General features: G+C 35.9%; 2 protein-coding genes across 2 annotated transcripts in view; both read left to right on the top strand.

The window, feature by feature from the left end:
* LOC128454907 (uncharacterized) overlaps positions 1–17,127 on the top strand; it is a 29,593-nt gene extending 12,466 nt beyond the window's left edge. The window contains exons 10-13 of the mRNA XM_053438503.1: positions 6,575–6,685; positions 16,279–16,322; positions 16,493–16,576; positions 16,730–17,127. Of these exons, the coding sequence (XP_053294478.1) occupies positions 6,575–6,685; positions 16,279–16,322; positions 16,493–16,534 (197 nt within the window). The 3' untranslated portion in view covers positions 16,535–16,576; positions 16,730–17,127. The remainder of the gene's footprint in view (positions 1–6,574; positions 6,686–16,278; positions 16,323–16,492; positions 16,577–16,729) is intronic.
* A 2,202-nt stretch (positions 17,128–19,329) lies between these two features.
* The window catches only part of LOC128454490 (deleted in malignant brain tumors 1 protein), a 142,254-nt gene continuing 141,572 nt past the window's right edge, over positions 19,330–20,011 (top strand). The window contains exon 1 of the mRNA XM_053437906.1: positions 19,330–19,777. The gene's annotated coding sequence lies outside the window, so the exon portion shown is untranslated. The remainder of the gene's footprint in view (positions 19,778–20,011) is intronic.

Raw genomic sequence — 20,011 nt, 5'->3', positions numbered from 1 at the left:
TCATAAGCGTGAACACCACTTAAGGATCAGAATCCAACCGATGATGCTGAAGCTCCTTCTCCGTCCTCCATCTACAGCTTGATTGAAGCTCGGTCCATGAAATCCACTGAGGCCAGAGACACGACTCAGCCTGAACATATGAAATCTTCTTCCACATTCTGCCTTTTGGACAATGTCCAGTATTATTGTTGCCGTGAGTCATGTGATATTTTCCCTGGGAAGATTTGGGGATTTTTTTCATTCAGAACCAGGAGCATCCAGAACAGCTCCGCCCACTTTAAAACTGTTGTTGTGAAATATTTCTTATGTTATTGAAAAAGATACCTGATGAATGTTAATATGAAATGTAAATATAGTATTTCTCGTACAGATTTGTTCTTATTCTTTCTATAGATCTGCAAGGAAGTGACATCTTTATATATTTCTGTGTCTAATGTATATAACTGTGTTTAGTGTTTTGCAGATCACTGTGTGTATTGTTTTGCAAAAAGTGTGAAGATGACATTGTGCTTATAGTGGTGCAGATCTGGGCCCATGTTTTGCTCCTTGAATGTAATGTTTTGATAATTTTGTAATACTTTTGATTTTAGTATTTATACAATCGAAAAAAACTGTTATATTTTATCCATATCTTTTTATGAAGCTTTAGATTCATTTTTACATTTAAAATTAAAAAAACATGTCTGTCCTGCGTTTCCTCCTTTCCCCACCAGAAGCGCTTCAACAGAAAATAACAATTCATCATATTTCTATTGTTATCTTATATTTTATATCTCCTAGCCACTTTTTTATGAATCCAGTTCATGAAAAAGTGTCTTTAATATTTTATCTATATTTGGTCATGAAGCTTTGGATTCAGTTTTATATTTATAAATAGAAAAACATGTCAGTCTTGCGTTTCCTCCTTTTCACCACCAGAGGGTGCATGCACAAAAACATCACAATTCATCATATTTCTTTTTTTATCTTATATTTTCTTATATTATACTGTATTTTCTTATATTATTCTACATTTGTGAGTCCCTTATATTTTATACTTGTTGTTTCATGAACCTGTAGATTCAATTTACATTTAAAATTAGAGAAACATGTCAGTCTTGCGCTTCTTCCTTTTCACCACCAGAGGGTGCTTCAACAGAAAATCACAATTCATCATATTTCTAGCTTTATCTTATTTTACATTTCCTAGCCACTTTTATGTGAATCCAGTTTATGAAAAAGTATCTTTAGTACTGCATTCATATTTATATTGAGGCTTTAGATTCACTTTTATATTAAAAATAAAAAAAACATGTAAGTCCTGCGTTACCTCCTTTTCCCCACCAGAGGGTGCTTCAACAGAAAATCACAATTCATCATATTTCTTGTTTTATCTTATTTTACTTCTCCTAGCCACTTTTTTGTGAATCCAGTTCATGAAAAAGTGTCTTTCTTATTTTATCTATATTTTTTTATGAAGCTTAGGATCAGTTTTATATTTAAAAATAGAAAAACATGTCAGTCTTGCGTTTGTGATTTAAAGCCAATGAACATTCTTTGTGACCTTCTTGCAGATGAAACTGAGGACAAGGAAAAAACTGCTTACGAAAATGTTCAGGTAAAGTTACGTCCTCTTTTCTAACATCTGTCTTAGTAAGATTAATTCACTCCACTGAAAATACTGATATACAATCTGTAGTTTAAGAAAAGGAAACTTCAGAGCCCCTGCAGTCAGTTCCTCACATTATCAGAACTTGAACAAGATCAATGTGTTTACTGACAGACCTCGATATGTTCTCTTGTTAGGAGACAATCATTGTTACTCATCTATTGTCATGTTGTGGTTCATGTGGATGACACTCTGAGTGTTAGGCCACGCCCACAAAGTTTACACCTCCTCACTGCAGATTTGTCTAAACATATTCATAAACCAGAGGTATTTCCTCGATGCAGTTTGAATTCACTGAGACGTGTGGATGAGAGACGAGCACCCTGACTGCTGCTGGGCTGATTGAGGTCTGAACTCTGATCCACTTCCTCGTTCGGCTCATTTGACAGAATGCATCACATCATTCTTCTCTTTGTCATTTCTCTGCTTCAAGCATATGAAGCCCGAGGTAAACACTCAATTATTATCACGTTTATTCATCAGATATAGTTGTATTGTTCTGTTCTTGTTGCACTATGTGACTGTTTCAGCAATGTACCTTGTTCAGAATTTTGTTGCTGATGTTGTTAATAATTAGTTTATTTCATTATTCTATAAATATTAAAATGATAACTATATTTAGATTATGACTCGTTGATTGACGATTCACTCAGTAAAACTTCCTTCCATAAAACTGTGGTTTGTTAAGTTCTACGCTTGAATTCGATATAAAATATTTAATGAGTGATAACAGACGTGGAGAAACTTTTTAAAAGCTTGTAAAACCAACAACCACAGTCACTTCCTCTTTTAAGTTCAAGAAACCTTTTCACAGAAGCTTGATTATAAATTCAAAGAGCTAAATGTGGCTATAAGTGTGATTAACGTTCACATTCATCAGGTTCCTCTAAAGGCACATAGTCAAGGGTCCATACTGTGACTCAAACCACATCTATACGTACGAGCTCGTCATGAACCTAAACTTCTCTTTTTTCTTTCTCTACTGAATAACATGTCAATTTATCAAACAGATCTATGTTGCTAGAACCGATATGTTACAAAAAAATAACTAATAACATGACAGCAGGAACATTATTTATTAAACACAAGTAGTTTTGCTCAATGTGTGCGATTAGGTCTGAGAAAGAAAAGCAACGATTACAAGCTTTTTATTTAGCTCATAATAAGAATTCTGCCCCTAAATGAGGATGAATATATTTCAGAAGACACGTAGTATCTCACCATGTTAAAGAATGTGAAAGAAAATTCTTGCATGCACCAAATCAATGTCAGAATTTAAATGAAATCGGTTTAGTAGGTTTGGATTAATCCTGCTGACGGGCAAGGCAGCGCACTTTTATTTACGAGCCAAATAAAAGAAAAAAAGAGTAGAATAAAAGAAAAAAAAGGATAGATCTGTGTGAAACCTGTAGGGGTCACCAACATCACAACAATGACAAAACACATAAACACCAATATCAGTGGGTGCAGTGATGTAAATGTGATTCAGTAGAAAACAGTCTAAATTAATTTGTGATTTAAAGCCAATGAACATTCTTTGTGACCTTCTTGCAGATGAAACTGAGGACAAGGAAAAAACTGCTTACGAAAATGTTCAGGTAAAGTTACGTCCTCTTTTCTAACATCTGTCTTAGTGAGATTACTTCACTCCACTGAAAATACTGATATATAATCTGTAGTTTAAGAAAAGGAAACTTCAGAGCCCCAGCAGTCAGTTCCTCACATTATCAGAACTTGAACAAGATCAATGTGTTTACTGACAGACCTCGATATGTTCTCTTGTTAGGAGACAATCATTGTTACTCATCTATTGTCATGTTGTGGTTCATGTGGATGACACTCTGAGTGTTAGGCCACGCCCACAAAGTTTACACCTCCTCACTGCAGATTTGTCTAAACATATTCATAAACCAGAGGTATTTCCTCGATGCAGTTTGAATTCACTGAGACGTGTGGATGAGAGACGAGCACCCTGACTGCTGCTGGGCTGATTGAGGTCTGAACTCTGATCCACTTCCTCGTTCGGCTCATTTGACAGAATGCATCACATCGTTCTTCTCTTTGTCATTTCTCTGCTTCAAGCATATGAAGCCCGAGGTAAACACTCAATTTTTATCACGTTTATTCATCAGATATAGTTGTATTGTTCTGTTCTTGTTGCACTGTGTGACTGTTTCAGCAATGTACCTTGTTCAGAATTTTGTTACTGATGTTGTTAATAATTAGTTTATTTCATTATTCTATAAATATTAAAATGATAACTATATTTAGATTATGACTCATTGATTGACGATTCACTACGTAAAACTTCCTTCCATAAATCTGTGGTTTGTTAAGTTTTAATCTTGAATTCGATTTAAAATATATAATGATTTATAACAGACGTGGAGAAACTTTTTAAAAGCTTGTAAAACCAACAAAACTGAATATTAATGTAATGTCCTGTGGCAGCGACTCAGAGAACAGAACAATAAGGAAACTTTACCTTTTATAGACAAAGCTAGATATTAAATAAGGGCTCGGTGACAGGAAGAGAACCTAGAGTGATGCTTCCTGTAACTGTCAGTGTCTGTCTCTATTTCTGCACGTCCACTGTACATTTCTGTGTGAAAAATGAGCTGTTGTTGAAAGTTGTTGAAAGTTTACCTCACTTCCTCTTTCACACGTTTTGTTTAAGTTCCAGACATTTTTATCTTTTCAAAGAAGCTTGATTATAAATTCAAAGTGATAACTTTGTTAAGTGTAACGTTCACATGACTCCCCACATTCATGACGTTCCACTGAAGACAAGTAGTCAAGGTCAATACTGTGACTCAAAACACATCTACACGTACAAGCTCATCATGAAACTAAACTTATCTCTTTTCAGTCTCTACTGAATAACATTTTAATTAATCAGATGAATTTATGTTGCTAGAACCGATATGTTACAAATCAATAACTAATAATAACATCATAGCAGGAACATTATTTATTAAACGCCAATAGTTTTGCTCACTGTGTGCAATTAGGTCTGAGAAAGAAAAGCAATGATTACAAGCTTTATATTTAGCTCATAATAATAATTCTGCCCCTAAATGAGGATGAATATATTTCAAAAGACACGAAGTATCTCACCATAAAGAACGTGAAAGAAAATTCTGCCTCCTGACGTCAAAGGAGGCAAACCTACTCCTTCAAACCTACTCATTTAAAGTGTCAAAATTTAAAGGAGTAGGTTTGGAGTAATCCTGCTGAGAGGTAAGGCAGGGCACTTTTATTTACAATTCACAAGCAAAATAAAAGAATGAAAAGAGTAGAATAAAAGAGGTAAAGAAATAAAAACGGATAAATCTGTATGAAAACTAAGAATTAATTTCAAAGAGAAAAACAACACAGACAAAATAGATATTTAGCCACTAGAATGTCAATTTCCCTCTGCCGCGGTCCAGAAGTTCTTAAATTCAGTCAAGCTGCACTAAAGTAATCAGAAGTCTCAGTCCTCCTCAATATGTCTGATTTCATTCTCTGGGAAATCTTGGAAAATATAAAAACAGCCCGTCTCACAAAGTAAATCCTGAATCTTCCTGAAATGTAACTTTCTTGGTCCATGTCCCATCCTTCCACCAAGTCTTGTGGAAATCCAGTTTCTAAGGAAACCTGCTGATCATTAAACCAACCAACCAACAGACAGGGGCAAACACAACCTGCTGGGCCGAGGTGGTTTTATATCATGAGTCTCTGTTTAATGAGTAGAAGTAAAAATGGACAAAAAGCTACAGTTTAAATCAAAGTCTCTTCTTTCTAATAAAGTGATGCTGTGTTGTTTCTACAGGCTCCGACACTGGGACTCCTGTATTTGTGCTGAAGGGGAAGGATCTGCTTCTAAACGTCACGGCTCCTGTTAAATTAGTTGAAGACAGTGACCTTAGGTGGCAAGTTAACGGTTCAAGCATAATAAGATTATTTCATGATAACAAAACAAAACCATTTGACCCCTATAAAGAAAGTGTCAAGATCTTTCTCCAAAATCACTCTTTGCTTTTGAAGAATGTGCAACAAGCCGACAGTGGACTTTACACTGCAATCGTTTTCGGGGATCAGGTCAATTATGTGGGTAAATACATCGTCACAGTTCAAGGTAGGTTTCTTCAGATTTTAAATATGGACACACAGCAGCTGCCCAACTTCTAAACCCATTAATGCCAGTGTCCCTCCCCCTCAGATCCAGTGTCTCTGGTTACTGGGACAGTGGACTTACTCTCCAATAGCTCTGATTCCTGTAACCTCACAGTGACCTGCAGCACACAGGACTCCCATCACATCAACAGCACTTTTAGATGTGACACCAACACATGCAGCCAGGAGGAGGGAGGAGAGAGGTCAAAGGTCACGACCTCTGGCTCCTCCCTCCGTGTCTACTTGTCCAAATGCTTCTCAGTTATCTGTAGCCATAGCAACCAGGTCAGCTCGGACGAGCACACAATAATGATTAGAGACTTTTGTTTCAAACATCCTGGTAAGTGACCGACAACACAAGCAGCTGATAACTTTGTTTTATAGAAGGTTATGTTCCAACTTAAATTTATTTTGAAATATAAAATCTTTCCCAACATTTAAAGACTAGATAAAGACTTTCTCCTTCAATTGGTTAAAAATGCTTCTGCTTGGATTATAACTACGACAACTTCTAGACTTCTATGTAACAGAAAAATCTTCGTTTATCTCTGTTTTTATTATTGAAAAATTCCTTTGTAACCCTTTTAACTTTGGTAAGAAAACGACTGTGCATATTATATTTAAATTATAAATTATATTTGATGGTTATAATACAGAGTTGTCAGTTGAATTTAGATCATCTAATTATTTTCTAAGAAATATGTTTACGTGTTAAAGTGAATAAGTTCTGAAAATAACTAATATGAGTTTTTCTGTTTTCCATTACAGCCCCTGAACCACAGAGCAATATCATCGCCTTTGTCAATATGACTGTCATTAAGGTTTTGGTGATAATTGCCATATCAGCAGCTTTTGTTGGATATCGAATAAAAGGAAAACGTACGTCAGACTAAAGATTCAACTCTGCAAATCTGTGTGAATGGAAATTCAGCATTTTCACCTTTAGGATCCTTTACAATATCTGAGATCCTTTCCCAGTTTACAGCACGGATGTGAATCCACTGTTTGTTATTCAGCGCATAGATAATATCATGATGAATGTCTCTGTGTGTAAGTTTTATTTTATTATATCTGTCGATCAACAGATTTTAGAAAAGAGTTGCTGTGTTTATATAAAACCTCTAGGGGTCACCAAAATCACAAAAATGACAAAACACACAAACACCAATATTAGTGGGTGCAGTGATGTAAATGTGATTCAGTAGAAAACTTCTAAATTAATTTGTGATTTAAAGCCAATGAATATTCTTTGTCACCTTCTTGCAGATGAAAGTGAAGACATGAAAAATACAGTGTACGAAAATGCTCAGGTAAAGTTACGTCATCTTTTCTAACATCTGTCTTAGTGAGATTACTTTACTTGTTGCCAAAGTATGACCACACCACTGAAAATAGTGATATATAATCTGTGGTTTAAGAAAAGGAAACTTCGGAGCCCCCCCCGGTAGCAAAATACGTTTTATATGACTTTATCTCTCCAGGTCATAAGCGTGAACACCACTTAAGGATCAGAATCCATCCGATGATGCTGCAGCTCCTTCTCCTTCCTCCATCTATAGCTTGATTGAAGTTGGGTCCATGAAATCCACTGAGGCCGGAGACACGACTCAGCCTGAACATATGAAATCTTCTTCCACATTCTGCCTTTTGGACAATGTCCAGTATTATTGTTGCCGTGAGTCATGTGATATTTTCCCTGGGAAGATTTGGGGATTTTTTTCATTCAGAACCAGGAGCATCCAGAACAGCTCCGCCCACTTTAAAACTGTTGTTGTGAAATATTTCATATCTTATTGAAAAAGATACCTGATGAATGTTAATATGAATTGTAAATATAGTATTTCTCGTACAGATTTGTTCTTATTCTTTCTATAGACCTGCAAGGAAGTGACATCTTTATATATTTCTGTGTCTAATGTATATAAGTGTGTTTAGTGTTTTCCAGATCACTGTGTGTATTGTTTTGCAAAAAGTGTGAAGATGACATTGTGCTTATAGTGGTGCAGATCTGGGCCCATGTTTTGCTCCTTGAATGTAATGTTTTGATAATTTTGTACTACTTTTGATTTTAGTATTTATACAATCGAACAAAACTGTTATATTTTATCCATATCTTTTTATGAAGCTTTAGATTCATTTTTGTATTTAAAATTAAAAAAACATGTCTGTCCTGCGTTTCCTCCTTTCCCCACCAGAGGGCGCTTCAACAGAAAATAACAATTCTTCATATTTCTATTGTTATCTTATGTTTTATATCTCCTAGCCACTTTTATATGAATCCAGTTCATGTAAAAGTGTCTTTAATATTTTATCTATATTTGGTCATGAAGCTTTGGATTCAGTTTTATATTTATAAATAGAAAAACATGTCAGTCTTGCGTTTCCTCCTTTTCACCACCAGAGGGTACATGCACAAAAACATCACAATTCATCATATTTCTATTTTTATCTTATATTTTCTTATATTACACTGTATTTTCTTATATCATTTTACATTTGTGAGTCCCTTATATTTTATACTTGTTGTTTCATGAACCTGTAGATTCAATTTACATTTAAAATTAGAGAAACATGTCAGTCTTGCGCTTCCTCCTTTTCACCACCAGAGGGTGCTTCAACAGAAAATCACAATTCATCATATTTCTAGCTTTATCTTATTTTACATCTCCTAGCCACTTTTATGTGAATCCAGTTTATGACAATGAGTCTTCAATATTTTTTTCATATTTATTATGAGGCTTTAGTTTCACTTTTATATGAAAAATAAAAAAAAACATGTAAGTCCTGCGCTACCTCCTTTTCCCCACCAGAGGACGCTCCATCAGAAAATCATTATCATTATCTTCTCTTATCTTATATTATATTTTCTTATCTTATTTTAAATTTGTGGGTCCCTTATATGTTATACTTGTTGTTTTATGAACCTGTAGATTCAATTTGTATTTAAAATTAGAGAAACATGTCAGTCCTGCGTTTCCTCCTTTTCACCACAAGGGGATGCTCTAGAATCTATTTCTGATGCTGCATGAACAAAACTCCACAATTCATCATATTTCTATAAAAACAAGGTCAAGCAAGGTTAATTTTTCATATGTAAAAATTTAAGAAGAAGAGGTGGACTCAAAGTCGTTTGCACAAGGCACAGACTTGCTTTAAAAATACAGAAAATGGAGAGAAATTGAACGTAGGAGGAAGCAGTAACAGTCAGACGAGTGTCTGACAGCGCTGCAGGTTCAGGATGACACTGCAAACCATGAAGGTAAATATGCTGATATATAGATCTGAGAGCTTATGGGAATAATGGGAGGTTTTGTGAGTTTTCCGTTTTGTTTTGTTCTGAATTTGAAGTGACAACATGGCTTTAAATGTAACAACTGGAAATGACTTGACAAACGTTCTAAAAACAAGTGAAACTATTAAGATAAGATAAGATAAGATAAACTTTGTGGATCCCACGTCAGGGAATTCACTTGTTACAGCAGCAGATAGTGGAAATGATGTTGTGAATGAAAGGAAAGAGGCAATAAAGTAAAAATAATACAATCTAGTTATTGTTAAATTCTTTTGTAACAATTTTAGCTTTGGTAAGAAAAGTACTGTTTCAGCATTTTCACTGTGTCCTTCACTTTATTCACTCATCCACCAACTTTAAGGTCATTGACAGTATCTGAGATCCTTTCCCAGTTTACAGTACGGATGGGATCCACTGTTCGTTATTTAGCATAAAGATAATATCACGATGAATGTCTGTGTGTGTAGGTTTTATTTTATTATATCTGTCGATCAACAGATTTTAGAAAAGCTTTGCTGTGTTTATATAAAACCTCTAGGGGTCACCTGGCCTGACGTTGTCATACTCATAATTCTAATCAGAATATGAGTCTGATACTGCTCCATTGGGCTGTGATTAAGGGGCGTGTTTCAACCGAACCAGGAAAACAAATGCCTCTTCGTTCAATTGGATAGACCTACAACCAATCAGAGCAACGTAGTATGTGACGCATGTAAAGCGACGCAAAACAGACCTCAACTGCACGCACGCTGGAAGAAATAGAAGAAGAAGATCAGTAAAAACGATTTTTGCCGGTGTTGTAAAAATAATTTAAGGATACACGGAGAACTTACCAACACGATCAGCGTTTTTGAGAGAAACAGTTAATGTAACAGCACATAAACATACCACATACTTTTGCCGTTATCAGCCTACAGTAAAAACGGCATTTAATCATTTTTTTCTAGAGTTAAGAGTGAGTTTTTAGGTTAGCACATTTTTCCTTACAAAGTGGTAATGGTACTGAGGGAGGGAGAAAAGAGGGGCCTCTATGGGCCCTGTAGCCTCCTGTTAACGGTGAAGATTTGATTACACAGGGTTGATACTGAGGCTGAATGTTTAACAAATATACCACCAGCTATGTGTCACTTGTATGGAATAACTTTGGAAAAATGGAAAACGCATTGCAGCTTTAGGAGACCCGTTGACCCAGTTGTATAAAAACATATACTTACTTGTTGCTCCAACATTAACTGCACAGCGTCCCAACATTTGTGTTTCTTGGTGTTGTCTTCATACAACATGAGCTGAGCATCATACAACTCACTGTACCTCTTGTGATGGAAATCTGGAGATACAAGAGGCTGGAAACAACAAAGTTATCTACGTGTATTAAATAAGGGGCTTTCTGAAGAAAGGATCAACACACCAAGAGTCCTAAGGATCTCAGAGTGAAGATGCAGAACAGTCCAAAACACAGATCTTATATAGGAGGACTGAGGGCTGTCCTTCTGAGCCAATCCAGACAGGTTCCATAGGTGGGGGAAGGAGATGAATCTAAACATTAGCAGCTGATTCACATGTGTTTCCTTAGGTGATAAGAAGACATACACTACTTCCTCTGATGGGTAATTAAGTCACAAAAGGTCTCACCTTATTCACGTCATAAACAGTTCCCACCATAAAACAGCTCAAGTCTTAAACATTTGATGTATGTAAATAAAAGTCATAAAAGTCTCTTACAAGGCTGCAGAAACTTACTATTCAAATACAAAAATAGTTTGTCAACCATGTTTAGTTAATTTTTCTACTACACTCTCCACTTCAATTATTCATTTAATGTCATCCATGTTGAAGAACTTCTCCGCTGTTTGCTCCGTTCAATGTCGGGTGTCGAGGGTAAATTACGTATTCTCCACTCAAGCCTATGTGGAGAATATGTAGCCCCCCCCTCTCTCTCTTTTTATCTATATGACTGCTTGTGTGGCTGTAGTGGATGGGCAGAGGGGGACATAGAATAATGTGATTGGTAAAATTGGTAAAACTAAAACTCCAGGACAACAGAAGGGAAATACAAAGTATGGGATGCATTTTTTGATCATTTATATCCTAGAAAATATGTCATCAATATCGTTTAAAATCATTTTTCAGTGTGTCTCCTGCCGCGATACGCTTGTGGCGACCGAACATATAGACTCGATGCAGAAACCATCGCTGCAGGGCGTGAGGCACTCCTTGGAGTGGCGATGTGCTTCAGCTTCCGGTGTGAACCCGGCATGAGGTCTGAACTCTGATCCACTTCCTCCTACAGCACATTTGATAGAATTCATCCCATCATTCTTCTCTTTGTCATTTTTCTCCTATAAGCATATGAAGCCCGATTTTTATCACATTTATTCTTCAAATATAGTTTATTGCTCTGTTCTTGTTGCACTATGTGACTGTTTCACCAATGTAGCTTGTTTAGAATTTGTTATTTTTGTTAACACATGTTTATTTCATTATTCTATAGATATTAAAATGATAACTATATTTAGATTATGACTCGTTGATTGACGATTCACTCAGTAAAACTTCCTTCCATAAAACTGTGGTTTGTTAAGTTCTACGCTTGAATTCGATATAAAATATTTAATGAGTGATAACAGACGTGGAGAAACTTTTTAAAAGCTTGTAAAACCAACAACCACAGTCACTTCCTCTTTTAAGTTCAAGAAACCTTTTCACAGAAGCTTGATTATAAATTTAAAGAGCTAAATGTGGTTATAAGTGTGATTAACGTTCACATTCATCAGGTTCCTCTAAAGGCACATAGTCAAGGATCCATACTGTGACTCAAACCACATCTATACATACGAGCTCGTCATGAACCTAAACTTCTCTTTTTTCTTTCTCTACTGAATAACATGTCAAGTAATCCAACAGATCTATGTTGCTAGAACCGATATGTTACAAAAAAATAACTAATAACATGACAGCAGGAACATTATTTATTAAACACAAGTAGTTTTGCTCAATGTGTGCGATTAGGTCTGAGAAAGAAAAGCAACGATTACAAGCTTTTTATTTAGCTCATAATAAGAATTCTGCCCCTAAATGAGGATGAATATATTTCAGAAGACACGTAGTATCTCACCATGTTAAAGAATGTGAAAGAAAATTCTTGCATGCACCAAATCAATGTCAGAATTTAAATGAAATCGGTTTAGTAGGTTTGGATTAATCCTGCTGACGGGCAAGGCAGCGCACTTTTATTTACGAGCCAAATAAAAGAAAAAAAGAGTAGAATAAAAGAAAAAAAAGGATAGATCTGTGTGAAACCTGTAGGGGTCAACAACATCACAACAATGACAAAACACATAAACACCAATATCAGTGGGTGCAGTGATGTAAATGTGATTCAGTAGAAAACAGTCTAAATTAATTTGTGATTTAAAGCCAATGAACATTCTTTGTGACCTTCTTGCAGATGAAAGTGTGGACACGGAAAAAACTGCTTACGAAAATGTTCAGGTAAAGTTACGTCCTCTTTTCTAACATCTGTCTTAGTGAGATTACTTCACTCCACTGAAAATACTGATATATAATCTGTAGTTTAAGAAAAGGAAACTTCAGAGCCCCAGAAGTCAGTTCCTCACATTATCAGAACTTGAACAAGATCAATGTGTTTACTGACAGACCTCGATATGTTCTCTTGTTAGGATACAATCATTGTTATTCATCTATTGTCATGTTGTGGTTCATGTGGATGACACTCTGAGTGTTAGGCCACGCCCACAGTGTTCACACCTCCTCACTGCAGATTTGTCTAAACATATTCATAAACCAGAGGTATTTCCTCGATGCAGTTTGAATTCACTGAGACGTGTGGATGAGAGACGAGCACCCTGACTGCTGCTGGGCTGATTGAGGTCTGAACTCTGATCCACTTCCTCGTTCGGCTCATTTTACAGAATGCATCACATCGTTCTTCTCTTTGTCATTTCTCTGCTTCAAGCATATGAAGCCCGAGGTAAACACTCATTTATTATCACGTTTATTCATCAGATATAGTTGTATTGTTCTGTTCTTGTTGCACTATGTGACTGTTTCAGCAATGTACCTTGTTCAGAATTTTGTTGCTGATGTTGTTAATAATTAGTTTATTTCATTATTCTATAAATATTAAAATGATAACTATATTTAGATTATGACTCATTGATTGACGATTCACTATGTAAAACTTCCTTCCATAAATCTGTTATTTGTTAAGTTTTAAGCTTGAATTCGATTTAAAATATATAATGATTTATAACAGACGTGGAGAAACTTTTTAAAAGCTTGTAAAACCAACAAAACTGAATATTAATGTAATGTCCTGTGGCAGCGACTCAGAGAACAGAACAAAATGATAAGGAAACTTTACCTTTTATAGACAAAGCTAGATATTAAATAAGGGCTCGGTGACAGGAAGAGAACCTAGAGTGATGCTTCCTGTAACTGTCAGTGTCTGTCTCTATTTTTGCACGTCCACTGTACATTTCTGTCTGAAAAATGAGCTGTTGTTGAAAGTTGTTGAAAGTTTACCTCACTTCCTCTTTCACACGTTTTGTTTAAGTTCCAGAAATTTGTATCTTTTCAAAGAAGCTTGATTATAAATTCAAAGTGATAACTTTGTTAAGGTTAACGTTCACATGACTCCCCACATTCATGACGTTCCACTGAAGACAAGTAGTCAAGGGTCAATACTGTGACTCAAACCACATCTACACGTACGAGCTCATCATGAAACTAAACTTTTCTCTTTTCAGTCTCTACTGAATAACATTTTAATTAATCAGATGAATTTATGTTGCTAGAACCGATATGTTACAAATCAATAACTAATAATAACATAACAGCAGGAACATTATTTATTAAACGCCAATAGTTTTGCCCACTGTGTGCAATTAGGTCTGAGAAAGAAAAGCAATGATTACAAGCTTTATATTTAGATCATAATAATAAGTCTGCCCCTAAATGAGGATGAATATATTTCAAAAGACACGAAGTATCTCACCATAAAGAACGTGAAAGAAAATTCTCGCATCCACCAAATCCGTGTCAAAATTTAAAGGAAATCAGTTTAGTAGGTTTGGAGTAATCCTGCTGAGAGGTAAGGCAGGGCACTTTTATTTACAATTTACAAGCCAAATAGAATAATAAAAACAGTAGAATAAAAGAGGTAAAAGAAATAAAATGATTAAATCTGTTAGAAAACGTAGAATTAAGTTCAAAGATAAAAACAATTCAAATAAAATAGATCTATAGACACTAGAATGTCAATTTACCTCTGCCGCGGTCCAGAAGTTCTTAAATTCAGTCAAGCTGCACTAAAGTGATCAGAAGTCTCAGGCCCCCTCAATATGCCTGATTTCATTCTCTGGGAAATCATGGAAAATATAAAAAACAGCACGCCTCACAAAATAAAACCTGAATCTCCCTGAAATGTAACTTTCTTGGTCCATGTCCCATCCTTCCACCAAGTCTTGTGGAAATCCAGTTTCTAAGTAAACCTGCTGATCATTAAACCAACCAACCAACAGACAGGGGCAAACACAACCTGCTGGGCCGAGGTGGTTCTGTATCATGAGTCTCTGTTTAATGAGTAGAAGTAAAAATGGACCAAAACTACAGTTTAAATCAAAGTCTTTTCTTTCTAATAAAGTGATGCTGTGTTGTTTCTACAGGCTCCGACACTGGGACTCCTGTGTTTGTGCAGAAGGGGAAGGATCTGCTTCTGAACGTCACGGCTCCTGTTAAATTAGTTGAACACAGTGATCTTAAATGGAAATTTAATGGTTCAAGCATAATAAGATTATTTCATGATAACAAAATAAAAGAGTTTGACCCCTATAAAGAAAGGGTAGAGATTTTTCTCCAAAATCACTCTTTGCTTTTGAAGAATGTGCAACAAGCCGACAGTGGACGTTATACTGCAGCTGTTTTCGGGGATCAGATCAATTATGTGGGTAAATACAGCGTCACAGTTCAAGGTAGGTTTCTTCAGATTTTAAATATGGACACACAGCAGCTGCCCAACTTCTAAACCCATTAATGCCAGTGTCCCTCCCCCTCAGATCCAGTGTCTCTGGTTACTGGGACAGTGGACTTACTCTCCAATAGCTCTGACTCCTGTAACCTCACAGTGACCTGCAGCACACAGGACTCCCATCACATCATCAGCACTTTTAGATGTGACACCAACACCTGCAGCCAGGAGGAGTTAGGAGAGAGGTCAAAGGTCACGACCTCTGGCTCCTCCCTCCGTGTCTTCCTGTCCAAAAACTTCTCAGTTATCTGTAGCCATAGCAACCAGGTCAGCTTGGACGAGCACACAACAATGATTAAAGACTTTTGTTTCAAACATCCTGGTAAGTGACCGACAACACAAGCAGCTGATAACTTTGTTTTATAGAAGGTTGTGTTCCAACTTAAATTTATTTTGAAATATAAAATCTTTCCCAAAATTTAAAGACTAGATAAAGACTTTCTCCTTCAATTGGTTTAAAATGCTGCTGCTTGGATTATATCTACGACAAATTCTAGACTTTACTCTATTTAAAAGAAAAATCTATGTGTTTCTCTGTTTTTATTTCAGTGAATAAGGTCAGAAAATAACTAATATCAGTTTTTCTGTTTTCCATTACAGCCCCTGAAGCACCAGGCGCTTTCATCGCTTTTGTCACTGTGACTGTCATTAAGGTTTTGGTGATAATTGCCATATCAGCAGCTTTTGTTGGACATCGAATAAAAATAAATCGTACGTCAGAGTCAAACTTCAACTCTGAAAATCTGTGTAAATGAAAATTCAGCATTTTCACTGTGTCCTTCACTTTATTCACTGATCCACCAACTTTAGGGTCAATGACAATATCTGAGATCCTTTCCCAGTTTACACAACGGATGTTAATCCACTGTTCATTATTTAGTATTTAGATAATATCATGATGAATGTCTCTGTGTGTAGGTTTTATTTTATTGTATCTTTCTATCAACAGAATTTAGAAAAGCAATGCTGTGTTTATATAAAACCTCTAGGGGTCAGCAAAATCACAGGAATGACAAAACACATGAACAACTAAATCAGTGGGTGAAGTGATGTAAATGTGATTCAGTAGAAAACAGTCTAAATTAATTTGTGATTTAAAGCCAATGAATATTCTTTGTCACCTTCTTGCAGATGAAACTGAGGACAAGGAAAATACAGTGTACGAAAATGTTCAGGTAAAGTTACGTCATCTTTTCTAACAACTGTCTTAGTGAGATTACTTTAATTGTTGTCACAGTTCATCACACCACTGAAAAGAGTGATATATAATCTGTGGTTTAAGAAAGGGAAACTGCGAAGCCCCCCCCGGTAGCATAATAAGTTTTATCTGACTTTATCTCTCCAGGTCCAAAGCGTGAACACCACTTCTAGATCAGAATCCAACTGATGATGCTGCAGCTCTTTTTCCGTCCTCCATCTAAAGCTTGATCGAAGTTGGGTCCATGAAATCCACTGAGGCCGGAGACACGACTCAGCCTGAACATATGAAATCTTCTTCCACATTCTGCCTTTTGGACAATGTCCAGTATTATTGTTGCCGTGCGTCATGTGATATTTTCCCTGGGAAGATTTGGGGATTTTTTTCATTCAGAACCAGGAGCATCCGGAAAAGCTGCGCCCACTTTAAAACTGTTGTTGTGAAATATTTCATACCTTATTGAAAAAGATACCTGATGAATGTTAATATGAAATGTAAATATAGTGTTTCTTGTACAGATGTGTTCTTATTCTTTCTAAAGACCTGGTTCAACTCATTTATGTGATGCAGCTTAAGCAGCTTTTCAATGTTTAAAAAGACAAAGTTTGTAAAGGTTCTTTAAATTGTTCCTTTAAGTTAATCTCAATAGAATCTCGTGTAATTACATTTTAGATTATTATAATAAGAGATTTTATTTTTTATTTTATTGTACATTGTGTGAATTTAACCAAATATCCATGAAAAACTCAATAAAACCTAAAGTGATTTTGGCTGCTATTTTATTTTTGATGAGTGTCCGTTATTGGTGCACGTACAATAAAGTTCTTACTTCACCCAAGTGTTTTAAAAATATATATTGAGAATTCTAAATGTTTTAGTTAAATCAAAATCCTGAAATTAACAAAACATACATATATGCTTCATTAAAAAAAAATACTAATATGATGACTAGGAGTGTTTAACAGACCAAAAACATTTTAACAAAGTTTTTATCCATCCATCCATCCATCTCTCGCTCTGTCTCTCTTTCTATCTAGATTATGTGTATGGAAATATGAAGATGCATATATCCTATTCTTAACCCCAGGCTGAACACATGATATACTACCCCCCCCCCCCCCCAACTCAACTCCTCTTCACTCGACCCTGATGTCGACACATTATTTCCAGATGCTCATGTTCTCGCTGCTGACAGGCTCATGCAGACACTGTGCTCACTCCAACCTGTTAACATGGATGAAGAAAAACAAACCAGGTTGTTCCACACAATCCACCAAGCAGTCTGTACTGGTGCTTTACGATTTCAACCTGAAACCAGCAGTCAGTTTCTCACATTATCAGAACTTGAACAAGATCAATGTGTTTACTGACAGACCTCGATATGTTCTCTTGTTAGGAGACAATCATTGTGATTCATCTATTGTCATGTTGTGGTTCATGTGGATGACACTCTGAGCATTAGGCCACGCCCACAGTGTTCACACCTCCTCACTGCAGATTTGTCTAAACATATTCATAAACCAGAGGTATTTCCTCAATGCAGTTTGAATTCACTGAGACGTGTGGATGAGAGACGAGCACCCTGACTGCTGCTGGGCTGATTGAGGTCTGAACTCTGATCCACTCCCTCGTACGACACATTTGACAGAATGCATCACATCATTCTTCTCTTTGTCATTTCTCTGCTTCACGCATATGAAGCCCGAGGTAAACACTCAATTATTATCACGTTTATTCATCAAAGAGAGTTTTATTGCTCTGCTCTTGTTGCACTGTGTGACTGTTTCAGCAATGTACCTTGTTTAGAATTGTTTTGTTGATGTTGTTGTTGTTTATAATTTGCTTATTTCAATATTCTATGAATATTAAAATGAAAAATATATTCAACTTACGACTTGTGATTGACGATTCACTCAGTAAAATTTCTTTCCATAAATCTGTGGTTTTTCAAGTTAAGTTCTACTCTTGAATTCGATTTAAAATATATAATGAGTGATAACAGATGTGGAGAAACTTTTTTAAAAGCTTATAAAACCAACAAAACTGAATATTAATGTAATGTCCTGTGGCAGCGACTCAGAGAAAAGAACAAATTGATTAAGGAACTTTACCTTTTATAGACAAAGATAGATATTACAACAGGGCTCGGTGACAGGAAGAGAACCTAGAGTGATGCTTCCTGTCACAGGTCAGTGTCTGTGTCTGAAAAATGACCTGTTGAAGAAAGTCTAACGTTGCTGAATCACTTCCTCTTACACATGTTTTATTTAAGTTCCAGGAACTGGTATCTTTTCACGGAAGCATGATCATAAATTCAAACTGCTAACTTTGGTTATAAATGTGATTAACGTTCACATCACTTCCCAAATTCATTAGGTTCCTATGAAGACAACTAGTCAAGGGTCAATACTGTGACTCAAATCACATCTACACGTACGAGCTCGTCAGGAAAATAAACTTTTCTCTTTTCATTCTCTACTGAATAACATTTTAATTAATCAGATGAATTTATGTTGCTAGAACCGATATGTTACAAATCAATAACTAATAACATTATAGCAGGAACATCATTTATTAAACACCAATAGTTTTGCTCACTGTGTGCAATTAGGTCTGAGAAAGAAAAGCAAAGATTAGAAGCTTTATATTTAGCTCATAATAATAATTCTGCCCCTAAATGAGGATGAATATATTTCAAAAGACACGAAGTATCTCACCATAAAGAACGTGAAAGAAAATTCTCGCATCCACCAAATCCGTGTCAAAGGAAATCCGTGTCAAAGGAAATCAGTTTAGTAGGTTTGGAGTAATCCTGCTGAGAGGTAAGGCAGGGCACTTTTATTAACAATTTACAAGCCAAATAGAATAATAAAAACAGTAGAATAAAAGAGGTAAAAGAAATAAAATGGATAAATCTGTTAGAAAACGTAGAATTAAGTTCAAAGATAAAAACAATTCAAATAAAATAGATCTATAGACACTTTTAGATGTGACACCAACACCTGCAACCAGGAGGAGGGAGGAGAGAGGTCAAAGGTCACGACCTCTGGCTCCTCCCTCCGTGTCTTCCTGTCCGAAGGCGACTCAGTTATTTGTAGCCATAGCAACCAGGTCAGCTCAGACGAGCACACAACAATGATTAAAGACTTTTGTTTCAAACATCCTGGTAAGTGACCGACAACACAAGCAGCTGATAACTTTGTTTTATAGAAGGTTTTGTTCCAACTTAAGGTCATTTTGAAATATTAAATCTTTCCCAAAATTTAAAGACTAGACAAAGACTTTCTCCTTCAATATCAGTTTTTCTGTTTTCCATTACAGCCCCTGAAGCACCAGGCGCTTTCATCGTTTTTGTCACTGTGACTGTCATTAAGGTTTTGGTGATAATTGCCATATCAGCAGCTTTTGTTGGACATCGAATAAAAGGAAAACGTATGTCAGACAAAAAATGTAACTCTGTAAATCCATGTAAATGGAAATTCAGCATTTTCACTGTGTCCTTCACTTTATTCACTGATCCACCAAGTTTATGGTCAATGACAATATCTGAGATCCTTTCCCAGTTTACAGTACTGATGTGAATCCACTGTTTGTTATTTAGCATATAGATAATATCAAGATGAATGTCTGTGTGTGAGGGCTTTATTATATTATGTCTGAATTTAG

The sequence above is a fragment of the Pleuronectes platessa genome, chromosome 13 (genome assembly GCF_947347685.1).
Source record: "Pleuronectes platessa chromosome 13, fPlePla1.1, whole genome shotgun sequence".
Lineage (NCBI taxonomy): Eukaryota > Metazoa > Chordata > Actinopteri > Pleuronectiformes > Pleuronectidae > Pleuronectes > Pleuronectes platessa.
The sequence above is the reverse complement of the archived record's forward strand: the minus strand, read 5'-3'. Positions and strand labels throughout refer to the sequence as shown.